Source organism: Caenorhabditis remanei, chromosome V (genome assembly GCF_010183535.1).
Source record: "Caenorhabditis remanei strain PX506 chromosome V, whole genome shotgun sequence".
Lineage (NCBI taxonomy): Eukaryota > Metazoa > Nematoda > Chromadorea > Rhabditida > Rhabditidae > Caenorhabditis > Caenorhabditis remanei.
Window position 1 is genome coordinate 3,325,860 of NC_071332.1, and position 12,212 is coordinate 3,338,071.

General features: G+C 38.9%; 2 protein-coding genes across 2 annotated transcripts; one reads left to right on the top strand and one right to left on the bottom strand.

Annotated features, from left to right (window-relative positions):
• Nucleotides 1–252: 252 nt before the first annotated feature.
• Nucleotides 253–8,183, top strand: GCK72_017028 (uncharacterized protein; the record flags this gene model as incomplete). The annotated part of the gene is made up of 17 exons (XM_053731836.1): nt 253–299; nt 353–476; nt 1,155–1,258; nt 1,313–1,532; nt 1,594–1,766; nt 1,815–1,959; nt 2,651–2,825; nt 2,868–2,977; nt 3,024–3,140; nt 3,641–3,822; nt 4,346–4,628; nt 4,682–5,005; nt 5,924–6,051; nt 6,099–6,275; nt 6,333–6,481; nt 7,767–7,996; nt 8,073–8,183. The coding sequence occupies 17 exons, from the start codon at nt 253–255 to the stop codon at nt 8,181–8,183; spliced, it is 2,799 nt and encodes a 932-aa protein (XP_053580749.1).
• A 1,649-nt stretch (nt 8,184–9,832) lies between these two features.
• On the bottom strand, nt 9,833–11,427 carry GCK72_017029 (uncharacterized protein; the record flags this gene model as incomplete). Its single annotated transcript, XM_053731837.1, has 5 exons — nt 9,833–9,915; nt 9,961–10,074; nt 10,678–10,756; nt 10,811–11,038; nt 11,086–11,427. 5 exons carry the CDS (start codon nt 11,425–11,427, stop codon nt 9,833–9,835), a joined length of 846 nt encoding a protein of 281 aa, XP_053580750.1.
• Between the last annotated feature and the right edge of the window lie 785 nt (nt 11,428–12,212).

A 12,212-nucleotide genomic window follows, 5' to 3' on the forward strand; every position in this document is an offset into this window, starting at 1 on the left:
AATCTTTCAAATCCTTCAGATTTCTCAATAATCCATGACTCATCCCCCACGAAAACAGATGGGGGGAACGCATGTATTATTTGGTTGCCATGAAGAAAAACAAACAGTTGTTTCGTTGTAAATGTGCTGTATGTCTTCTTCCTCTTCTCGAATCGTTTCAAGAATTCATTGATGTAAGCGAACAAATATTGTCCCTTTTACATCATCATCACTATCAATTTCTCTACTTTTTTCAGTCACCAGTCTCGAGAAATGTCGTCGTCTACCGTTTCACGGATCACCGAACGTATTTTTATGAAGTTTGTCGTTTCTCCTTAAACCGAACTATTTTCCAGAACCCATTTTGTTCCAGATATGCCCAAATTGTCATTGAATATCCTGTCCTTGTTATTGTACTCACTGGTACAATCTCAGTATTTTTGACTTGTTGGTCGTTGTATTTCAATTTTGGAGTTATTGATTTGGATCCGACAAAGGTAACAAACTAAAAATGTAGCTTTAGGTTTGATCTACATTTTTGTAGTTGACAACTTTTTGATAGCTCCACCCACTTTTGAGATATGCGCCTTTAAAGTTAGACACCTAAACGATGAGCAGTTGAGATAGCGGGAGGGAAAGAGGGCGCAGAGAAGCGAGAGCGTCTGTTTTGTCTGCGTCTCTCAAAAATCACTATCAGCAAAAAAAAACATCAGAGTGTTATCGCTACCCTTGCGGAGAGACGCAGAGAAACTAGACACTCTGACTTCTCTGCGCCCTCTTTTCCTCCTTCTCTCTCACCCACCAATTTTTAAAGCCTTATATCTCAAAAACGTGAATAGCTATCAAAAAGTTGTCAACTACAAAAATAAAGTGCTTAGCCTGCTGAATATCTTTGCAGTTGACGACGTTTTTGTAGCTCTTCACGTTCTGGAGATACACCTCTTTAAATTCATATTCTCAAAGAAGTGTGTTGGAGAGACGCAGACAATTAGACACTCTCGCTTCTCTGCACCCTCTTGTTTTTCTCGAGTCGTACTTGGCTATCTTTAAAGGTGCATATCTCAAAACCCAGACAAGCTATCAAAAAACTCTCAACTACAAAAATAGAGAGGTAGATTTGATCTACACACTCCAAAAAAAATTTCGGAAATTGCGTTATTTCTGTCGCTTTTCAGGGCTTCGAAACCAGGGGCACATCTCTATCCTCCGCTCGACTAACCCTAGAAGCAATGAAACCCCATCAAGCATCGAATGAAAATATATTGAGATGGTATTTCCAGTAAGTCTCTTCTTTTTCTTTCTTTTTTTCATTCAAAAGAATTTCGAATTTCAGACAAGACGCGGCGCGTCGGAAACGAGATTTGATGTCTACAAGTACCCTCGACTACCCACCAATTACCGTTAATTATGATGATTATGGTGTGGACTCAGAGCCAAATGAATCAGATTTGGAGGATCCTTGTGAAATGTACGGAGCCATCGGAAAATCGTTTCCATATGATATGATTGAGTACTTGGGGAAGGTTATGGTTAGAGTTTCCAGTTATGATGATGTAAGTTGGAAAAGAAAAACAGAAAAAAGTTCGGCCACCAAACTCCCAAATCCTCTTCCAGCTCTTCACACTACCCGTCATGGAGCACCTATGCCACGTGGATAGTATTCTGGATGAGATTAGTGAGGAATTCAACTTCACAAAAGCTTTAAAACACTCCCTGAATATCCCACTTTACACCAATTGCCCTAATATCACAACTGAGAATTCTTGTGATGCATTGAATCAGTTAGAGTGAGTTTTTTTGAAGATTTTATGTAGAATAAAAGAATTTTTTTTTAGTATTTCAAATTTTCGAAAGCTCCTTAAGGAATGTCGGGAGGATTCAAAGCTAGATTTCTGCTCAGCGTTCTCTATAAATCAAGTGAACAATTGGTTGCTGCCGATGGATAACTCGACGGAGGTTATGGTTACGGTGGTTTTAAAGGTGTGAGCTGCTTATGGTTGTATAGAAAAAGTTTTGATCTACATTTTTGTAGTTGACCACTTTTTGGTAGCTATTCACGTTTTTGAGATACGAAGCTTTGAAGTTTGGAAGGTAAGGGTGAGAGACGCAGAGAACCTAGAGTGTCGCGTTTCTCTGCGTCCATCCCACTCCTCCCGCAGACTGCAACCTTTCAAGACGTGTATCTCAAAACTCTGCAATCCTACTAGAAAGTTGTAAACTAAAAAAGTGTATATAAAATCTCAAGCTATATTTTGGTAGTTGACAATTTTTCGATAGCTATTCACATTCTTGAGATATGACGCTTTAAAGTTTGGAGGGTGAAAGTGAGAGAGTGCAGAGAACCTAGACTGTCTCGTTTCTCTGCGTCTTTCCTCACACTTTTTGAGAACATGGCTTCAAAGAGACGTATCTCCAGAATTTGAAGAGCTACAAAAAAGTTTTCAACTATAAAAATATTCAGCAGGTTTAGAGCTTTAATTTTGTAGTTAACCACTTTTTGATAGCTACTCACGTTTTTGAGATATAATCCGTTTTAGCTAGAGACCTCATTGTAGAGACGCAGAGTAATCAGACACTCTAACTTCTCTGCGTTTCTTTGAGTCCTCTTCTCCTCAAAACCCTCCAAAGCTATCAAAAAATTTCCAACTACAAAAATGAACCATTTTTCCAGATAACAATGTGGAATGGTGTAGATGACCGTGAGGTCTATGACAACCTCATAGATAGACTAAAATCTCATTTCGAACAAAACCCGCATACCCGGATGGCCGGCGTCTCATTGAATATGAAGAATCGAGTTTTTCAGGAGAAAATTCGATCGGATAGTTTAATAGCTGGGTTATCGGGTAGGCAGGGCTTTTGAGTTTTGATCTACACAGTAATTTCAGCTTTCCTCGTCTTCACTTGCTTCCTAATCTACTCCAGAAGCCTTGTATTCACTTGTATCATTCTAATCGTTGTCACGTTGTCGGCTGGTGTCGCGTTTTTTGTTTATACGGTAATGAAAGCTTCAATTTTTGTAAAATTTAACTAAAAAATTACAGGAAATTCTCGGAATCGACTTCTTCCCGTTCATCAATCTTCTAGTTGTGGTGATATTGATTTCTATCGGAGCGGATGATGCGTTTTTGCTTCTCGTTTATTATAGAAGGGAAGTTGAGGTAATAGTAATCCAAAATTAGATTTATTATGTAGATCAAATCTAGAGCTCCATTTTTGTAGTTGACAACTTTTTGATAGCTACTCACGCTTTCAAGATATGCACGTTTGAAGATAGTAGTGCGAGAGGGAGAGGGCGCAGAGAAGCTAGAGTGTCTTGTTTCTCTGCGTCTATCTCAAAAGTGTCAAATGCAATTTAAAAGTTGTTCACTACAAAAATGTAGATCAAGTCTAGAGCTACATTTTTGTAGTTGACCATTTCTTCATCGCTATTCCTGTTCTCGAGATATACGCCCTTAAAGATAGCCGGTTGCAAGAGGAGAGGGGGACACCCAGACAGCCAGACACTCTCGCTTCTCTGCGTCTCTCGCCTTCACTTTTCAAACTTTAAAGGCTCATATCTCTAAAGCGCGAATAGCTATCAAAAAACGGTAAACTTCAAAAATGAAGCTCTAAATTTGATCTACAAAAATATCACAAAAGGTGGATTCTTGTTTTCCAGAAAATGTCGCACCTCGAGTACAAAATCGGCTCCATCTACATCCCCCTTTACCGCGAATCAGATCTCCTCTCTCGCAGTCTGCGTCTCTCCCTTCATCACTCTCTCGTCTCCATGTTTGTCACCTCGCTAACAACTGCAATAACTTTTTTGACGAATTTGACAAGTCCTGTGATAGTTTTAAGGTAAAAATTTTAAATGTCTAGGGAGCTGAGGTTAATGGGATTCCGGAACAATTGACAGATTTTAGAAAAGAGGAATTTGAGGCGAGTTACAACGGTTCAAAATTGTACCAAATTGAAAATGGTGTAACTCAATGCTAGCGATATTCTGAAAACAGATTCAGAATCCTTACGTCTTTCTTCAGCTTTCTGGTCATATGCGGATTCTGAATCTGTTTACAAATTTTGTCCAGTTTAAAAATGAGCTTGGTTACAAACGATTTTATAACTCGGCTCATTTTGACGCTAGAAAAATTCTAAAAACAGATTCAGAATCCTCACGTCTTCAGCCTTCTAGTCATATAAGTTTTTGACGAAACTCATTTGACTAGAAAGCTGAATTCATAAGGATTCTGAATCCGTTTCCAAATTTTGTCTAGTGTAAAAGTGATCTTGGTTACAAACGACTTTATACCTCTGCTCATTTTAACGCTAGCAAAATTCTGAAAACATATTCTGAATCCTCACCACTTCTTTGTTGTTTCAGGTGCTTCGGAATCTACGCGGCCATCACCGTAATCATCAATTACCTTCTCGTGGTTCTAATCCTTCCTGGAGCAATCATTCTGACACGCCCTATCAGAAGAAATCGGAAACCAACGGAGCAAAAAATTGAGCCAAATCCAAAAAATTCCACCAACAAGCTCACCGAGTTCACATTTTACTTCCGTTTCGCTATTGTTCTCCTCAGCTCGATCCTCACCGCATTATCTATTTTCATCATTTTTCAAAATCCAGGTCTCACAATCCCTCAGACTAATCCGACCAAAGTGAGTTTTCCATTTTCATATTTATGACATTTTTTTTCAAAAAAAAATTCCAGCTCCTCGTTAACTCAAATCTCCACGAATACTTTGACAACCACTTGCATCATTTCAACTTCCATTGGCAGAGATCAGCGAGATTAGTGAAGAATTATATTTTTGGAGTGGAGCTAGTCAGGGAGTCCTCCTCACTCAGCCCGTATCACAAACCTGCCAAAAACTTTTCCGGCGGGGTGAATTTCAAATTGGATACCGAGAAACTGGACTTCTACCGACGGCTTGTAAATCTGGAATCCCAAAAATATACATTGGAAAACTATACGCATTTGTCATGGACTGATAGAATGTTACAGGCTAATGAGTCGTGTCTCTCGGAGAATAAAGTAGGTGGACTTTTAGAGCTTGTTACGGTATACGAAGAAATTGGTGTTGAGTTCAAAATAAGATGGTTAGATAGAAAAAGTCAAGGGCTACATTTTTGTAGTTGACAACTTTTTGATAGGATTGCAGCGTTCTGAGATATGCGCCTTTTAAGTTCGCCGCTTCCCTCAGTTGGAGAAAAAAGCGGGAGAGACGCAGAGAAACGAGACACTCTAGCTTCTCTGCGTCTGTCGCGCTCTCCCCTTTAGCTTTGAAGGCGCGTATTACTGTGGGATAAATAGCTGTCAAAAAGTAGTCAACTACAAAAATATAGAGCTGCACTTAATCTACATGCTCCAACAAGAATTTTTGAATTTGGGTTATTTCTGACGGTGCTAGACACTTTCAAAGAAAGACGCGTATCAGAGAAACATTTGATGCGCAAAGCCGATTGGAACAATGGGAAAGAGGAGACGCAGAGAAATCAAACACTCTCGTTTCTCTGCGCTCTAACTCTCTCTCTCACCTCTCCCTTCAAACTTCAAATCGGCATATCTCAAAACCTTGTATAGCTATCAAAAAGTTGTCAACTACAAAAATAAAGATCAACTCTAGAACTTTGTTTTTGCAGTTGACCACTTTTTGATAGCATTACAGGGTTTTGAGATACACGTCTTTAAAGTTTGCCGCTCCCCTCAGTTAGAGAGCAGAGAGGGGAGAGACGCAGAGAAATGAGACAGTCTAGCTTCTCTGCGTCTCTCACCTTCACCTTCCAAACTTTAAAGGAGCGTATCTCAAAAGCGTGAAGAGTTATCAAAAAACAGTAAACTACAAAAATATAGAGCTAACTTTGGTCTGCATGATCCTATAAGAATTTTCGAATTTGAGTTATTTCTGACGGTGCTTTTTTTTAAAATGGCTAGCTTATCTCAATTTTCCAGACCATCCCCAACGCCTGCATCCTCTCCGCTTCCATCCGCCAGAAGAACTTAATCCATCAATTCCCCGACGACTTCGCCGTGATTCCAGGAGATGGCCCATTTGTAGATCACGACTTGAATGTTGTTGGGTACGTTAATTACCCTCGTTAATTAGCTTCATTTTTTTGCACTTCAGGTACTTCATCTCAATCCCATCAAACGAGAAATTAAGGGTTGACACTGAAGTGATTGGTTCGTTTTTTGAAGAAATCGAAAAGTCCTGTGAGGCAATAAAAAACCAAACCAGTGACCCTGTCCTTTGTCTCTCCTCTACAGAGATCACCAGGTTCTACGATATTGTCTCGCAGCTACGGTAGGTGTCATATTAGATTTGATCTACAACTTTTGATCTACAAAAGAAGAGTTTCAGATCATCTAGCTTCATTTCTGTCTCCATCTCACTCGCCGTTTGCCTCATTGTGATCATCGCCTGTACTCGTGTTATCAAACTTTCCGTTTTGTCCTCCACAGTCATTTTCTTTGTTATACTTTGGACTGTGGCCAGCCTCATTTTGTTAGGTATGTAGGAGAGCAGAAACTACGAAAAAATAGTGATTTGTACTTGAAAAGAGATCGTTGCGAGAGTTAGATTTGAAATACCCGTTACGGTGACCGATTCCATCCTGTAGTTACAATTTTTATATGGTTGTGTAGATCAAACCAAGGGCTGTATTTTTGTAGTTGGAAGTTTCTTGATAACTATTCACGCTTTTGAGATATGGCCGGTTAAAGTTAGGCAGTGTAGAGAGGGAGAGCGCAGAGAAACGAGGGTGTCTGCTTTCTCTGCGTCTCCCTCTCTCCCCTCCCAATTGCAGTTCAGTAAGCTATCTTCAAAGGCGCATATCTCAAAAGCGTAAATATCTATCAAAAAGTTGTCGACTACAAAAGTATAGCTTTAGAGTTTATTTTCATTTTTGTAGTTGACAACTTTTTGATAGCTTCTATAGGTTTTGAGATTTTCACGGTCAAAATAAATCAAATTAACAGAGAAGAAAGAAGAAGAGAGACGCAGAGAAGCCGGACTGTCTAGCATTTCTGCGTCTCTTCAGCAATTTCAAGACTTTTAAAGACACAAACTATAAAAAAGTCCAAAAAAAGCACGGGCTCAATTTATGTGTCAGCACGTTTTCCCAATTCGCTGAGCATCGACTCCAGAGTAATCACTGTCACACGATACACAGCTTAAGAAAAAGGAACGGCGATGAGCTTGTATGCAAAAAAAGAGATAGCGAGAGAGAGAGCGCAGAGAAAAGAGAGCGTCTGACTTCTCTCCGTCTCCTCTCTCCTTACCTTCCAGTAAGCCATCTTTAAAGCCGCATATCTAAAAAGTGTTAATAGTTATCAAAAAGTTATTAACTACAAAAATAAAGCCCTAGAGTTGATCATTATTTTGGTAGTTAAAAACTTTTTGATAACTCTTTACGTTTTTGAGATATGAACGGTCAAAGTGGAGCAATAAACTAGATGAGAAGGAATGGGAAACGCAGAGAAACAAGAGTGTCTGCTTTCTCTGCGTCTCTCTCTTTTTTTAACAAACACATTTCTTGACTATGAGCCGTGTATCTTCAAAGCTATGAAGCTGTAGAGATAGAGGGAGACGCAGAGAATCGAGAGCGTCTAGCTTCTCTGCACCCTCCCCCTCCCTCTCTCGCTCACTTCCAAATGTTTATTTTGGAAGGTGCATATCTCAAAAGCGTGAATAGATATCAAAAAGTTGTCAACTGCAAAAATGTAGCCCTTGACGTGATCTATATTTTCATAATTCGAACTTTTTTATATCTCCCATAGCTTTCCCAAATTCCAGGCTGGAAACTCTCGGTCGTCGAATCCACCATCCTTATCATCACAATCGGCCTAAGCTTTGACTACACCCTCCATTACGTCGTTGCTATTCGGGACACCAAATTCTCGAGCCCAACGGAGCAAGTGTCATCTGCTCATTCCACCGCCGGTATCGCGTGCTCTTTCGGCTCCATCACTCTATTTCTCGCCGGTCTTCCATTACTTTTCACACAAACCGCATCATTTTATCAGGTAATTTTTTATATTTTTGTGTCTGTTTTTTGTGTCAAGTACATGGAATCGTGTTTTATGCATTAACCATTTCCAGATCGGCACAATGTTGGTCACTCTTGGAATCACCTCAATTTTCGGTGCGGCTGTTGTACTCCCCGCCTTTGTAATGTCCTTTTCGTGTAGTCGACAGCCAACAAAGTTATAATATTTATTCAATGTTATATTTATGTACAAATAATAAAAATGTATAGTACACTTCAAGACTGCATTCGGTTTGCGTGATCCAGGAAGACGGGGATGGCAAAACTGAAAATATCATAATTAATTATTTAATTGAGTGTCTTATCAATTAATTAACTCACACAAGGATACCAAGGACGAGGGAGACTAGGGAGATGATGGTTGGTACGTGCTCGTACTTTTTGATAAGACGGTCGGCATTGCGGCCAATGATTTCGGAGGTGTGGAGTGGCATAGTCTGAACATGAGAAAATGATCAATGAGGAGTAGAACAATGATGAGAAATAAGGTATCGAGAACGAGAGCTAGATTTGAAATCCCCGTCACGGTAACCATTATATCATTGTAATTTTTATATGGTTGTGTAGATCAAATCAAGGGCTACATTTTTGTAGTTGGAAGTTTTTAGATAGCTATTCACGCTTTTGAGATAAGCGTCTTTAAAAATGGCTTAATGAAAGGTGAGGAGGTAGGAGGCCGCAGAGAAACGAGGGTGTCTGCTTTCTCTGCGTCTCTACCCCTCGCTCATCCTCTCGGCCCCAGGAAGGTGTCTTTGAAGGCGCGTATCTTAAAAGGGGGAATGGCAATCAAAAAGTTGTCAACTGCAAAAATGAAGAACTTAATTTGGGCTTTCAAATCATATAAATTTTGTACAAATCGAATTTTTTCTGAGAGCGTCGAATATTGCTAAAGTTGATAGATGTTGTTGCTGTGGTTGTTCAACTTTAAAGGCGCATATCTCAAAAGCGTGATTAGCTATCAAAAAGTTGTCAACTACAAAAATGAAGAACCAAATTAGGGCTTTTGATTTATATAATTTATGTTGCATTGGAATAATTTATAACGAAGTTACACACCTTCAATGTTGAGTAGAGTTTTTTCCAATTTTTCAACTGACAGTCTCTAAAGACCCTTATCTTAAAACTAAAAGAAGATATTAAAAAGTTATTAATTAAAAAAATGAAGAGAAAAACTTAAACTTAAAATTTATGTAGTTTTGAAAACAATTGGACGACTTTGGAGGGCGTGGAACAATGTCCTATATTTAGACTGAAAATGGACTGGTGCTTTTGGCTGGAAATATGGCATAGATTTATGTAAATTGGGTTCAAATGTTTTCCTACAAAATTTACAGTTTTTAGCTAAAAATCCAGATGTTTCACCAGAAATTTGATAAAATTTCACAATTTTTCGTCATGGCTATTAAGCAACAAAGAAAACTATACAAAATCCCGCAAGCACTCTTAAGACAAGAATAAAGAAGCGAATGAAATATTCCATAAGCAACTTGAGAATCCATCCCCTTGACGACAAGACGGGCGGTCGCTATGTCCTTCCGAAAACTATTCATCATTTCATTTTAATGGCAGAAAAGAAAACTCCTGACTTTGTTGTACATGACCAAATGAACAAAGGGCGGGACGGAGAACGTGAAAACGAGAAAAAGAGGAATAAGAATTGTTTGTAGACGCTCTGTACACAACAGCGCCCTTTTATTTGCTCAGCGAGAGAGTGTGTGCTCCGGAGAGAGCACAGAGAAACACACTTTTGTCACAATAGTTCATATCAATGAATTTATTGAGACACGTATGGAATTGATAATAAATGATACGACTAGACTACGCTTTTGCTCCGAACTTCCACTTTCGACACACTCCAGATGTTGTTTGACGGGTGGAGACCAACAATCTTTCGACCTAAAAACACAATAATAATATTTTGGAAGCAAAACTGGAAAACACCTCTGTTAACTGCATAATTGACACTTTTTTTAGTGACAGAATGGGTGAAAATGAAGACGAGAGTGGAGGCGGTGCCTTGGTGGGCTTCAACGAAAAAGAACGCAAGACCGCCGTCTGGAAAATCAAAAAAAAAGTTAAAATTACCAAAGTTTGACTGCTCGTAACTTGCTCCAAATTAATGCATTTTGAAAAACTTTAAACTTTTTGTATAGATCAAATCTAGATCTTCATTTTTGCAGTTGACAACTTTTTGATAGCTATTCACAATTCCGAGATACAGTCGCTCAAAGTTTGGTAGGTAACAGCGCGAGAGGAGTAGACGCAGAGAAGCGAGAGTGTCTGCTTTCTCTGCGTCTCCCCCTCTCGCGCTGTAGCCTACCAAACTTTCAGCAGTTGTATCTCAAAGGCGTGAATAGCTATCAAAAAGTTGTCAACTACAAAAATGAATCTCTTGTTTTGATCTACAAAATGAATATGAATTTGAAAAAGTGGGACAATTTTGGACGACGAGGTAAGTCGTTAAAGTTGGCCAATTTTTTTCCAAATTTTTAATTTCCGTCGACGCTCCATTATATTTCGCAGCAATTTTAACTTTGAGAATATGGAATTCACTGCGTAGTCATGACAGTTTGATACAGAGTTTAACAAACTCATAATCATAATCAGTTTTGAGGAGGTTACTGTAGTTACAGTACCATCACAAATAAAAACTCTTACCATTAATATAAATATCAAAGTATACAGATGCCACAATCGTTATAATAGGCCCCAAAATAAAAATTACATGCACAGCTGCCTGCAAAAAGGAAAAAATCTTTTTCTCAATTTCTTTCCACTTCAAATGTTTCACCTGCACAATCAACACCGTCGTAAATCGTTTCTGAACTTTCAACGTGTACTCTGACAAGTCTTTTCGCGACGCTAATAGAATCAGCAGTGTGAAAGCGCCGCAAAATAAGACCACTGAGCCAACAAACAAGATAAATATGAATGTTGTGCAGATTGCAAGGATAATTGGCCAAGTGTAGGGATCGGAGACGAGAAATTTCGGACACCACACTTCGGACATGTGGTATTTCTGGAAATTTGAATTAGATGTATCTCTCTCTCTCTCTAACTTGAAACCTCAAAAATCATTGGTTTGATTGTCGGCTGTGAGCTTTGAACCGTTAGCAACCCCAAGTAGGATATTGCAGTGAACAACAGTATGATATATGTCATGTAGACGAGTCGTTGGAGGTATCTTCGAATTTTCTGATTCCTCGTGCCGCTATTTCTCGAGGAGATAGCCTTGAGACGATAGTGGAATAGATCCATAACAGAAACGACTACACCTAGCAAGCAGTAAACTGTAAATATTGCTGGGAAGGCTAGATTCAATGGTACATATCGAATGAGACCGTTTGATTGGTAGCCGATCATTGGGAGGTAGAAGATTGGGCAGAGCAGAATGGAGATTGCAAGCATGCAGAGCACATTTCTGGAATTAAACTTTTGATATTTGTAGAGATCAAGGCTACGGCTATATTTCAGTAGTTGAGCATTTTTTGATAGCTATTCATGATTTTGAGATATGCGTCTTTAAAGTTGAATAGAGAGAGTCCAAAAACTTTTAGGAGTTTGACACAAGGTATCTCAGACAAAATTACTCTATTCCTAAAAACTTTAATACCATCGTATAGCCCAAATATTAGTATTTATTTTTGTAGTTGAACACTTTTTGATAGCTATTCACGCTTTTGAGATATGCGTCTTTAACCTTTGGGATCAGGACATCATGGAGGGGATGAGAGAGGGAGAGGGTGCAGAGAAGCTAGAGTGTCTGACTTCTCTATACTCTCTCCCTCTCCCTCTCTCTCTCTCTCTTGCTCTGTTTCAATTGTCGAGACAGAACTAATGTTCGCAAACAACGAAAATGTTGTATAAAAATTGGAAAAAATTGAAAAAAAGTATTTTCAGCACAAATTATTTGTCAACTTTAGCAAGTGTTAGCTAGCTCAGAGAATTTTCAAATATTTTGAAACTAATATGGTTTTGTAGATCAAAACAAGCTCTACATTTTTGTAGTTGAATGTTTTTTGATAGCTTTTCTACGTTTTGAGATATGCGCTTTCAAAGTTTGCGAGATGATTTAGAGAGAGAGAGAGAGAGAGCGCGGGCAGAGAAGCTAGGCTGTCTGACTTCTCTGCGCTCTATCATCTAAGAATTTATGTTTATTAAGTAGATAAAATCTAGCTCTACATTTTAGTAGT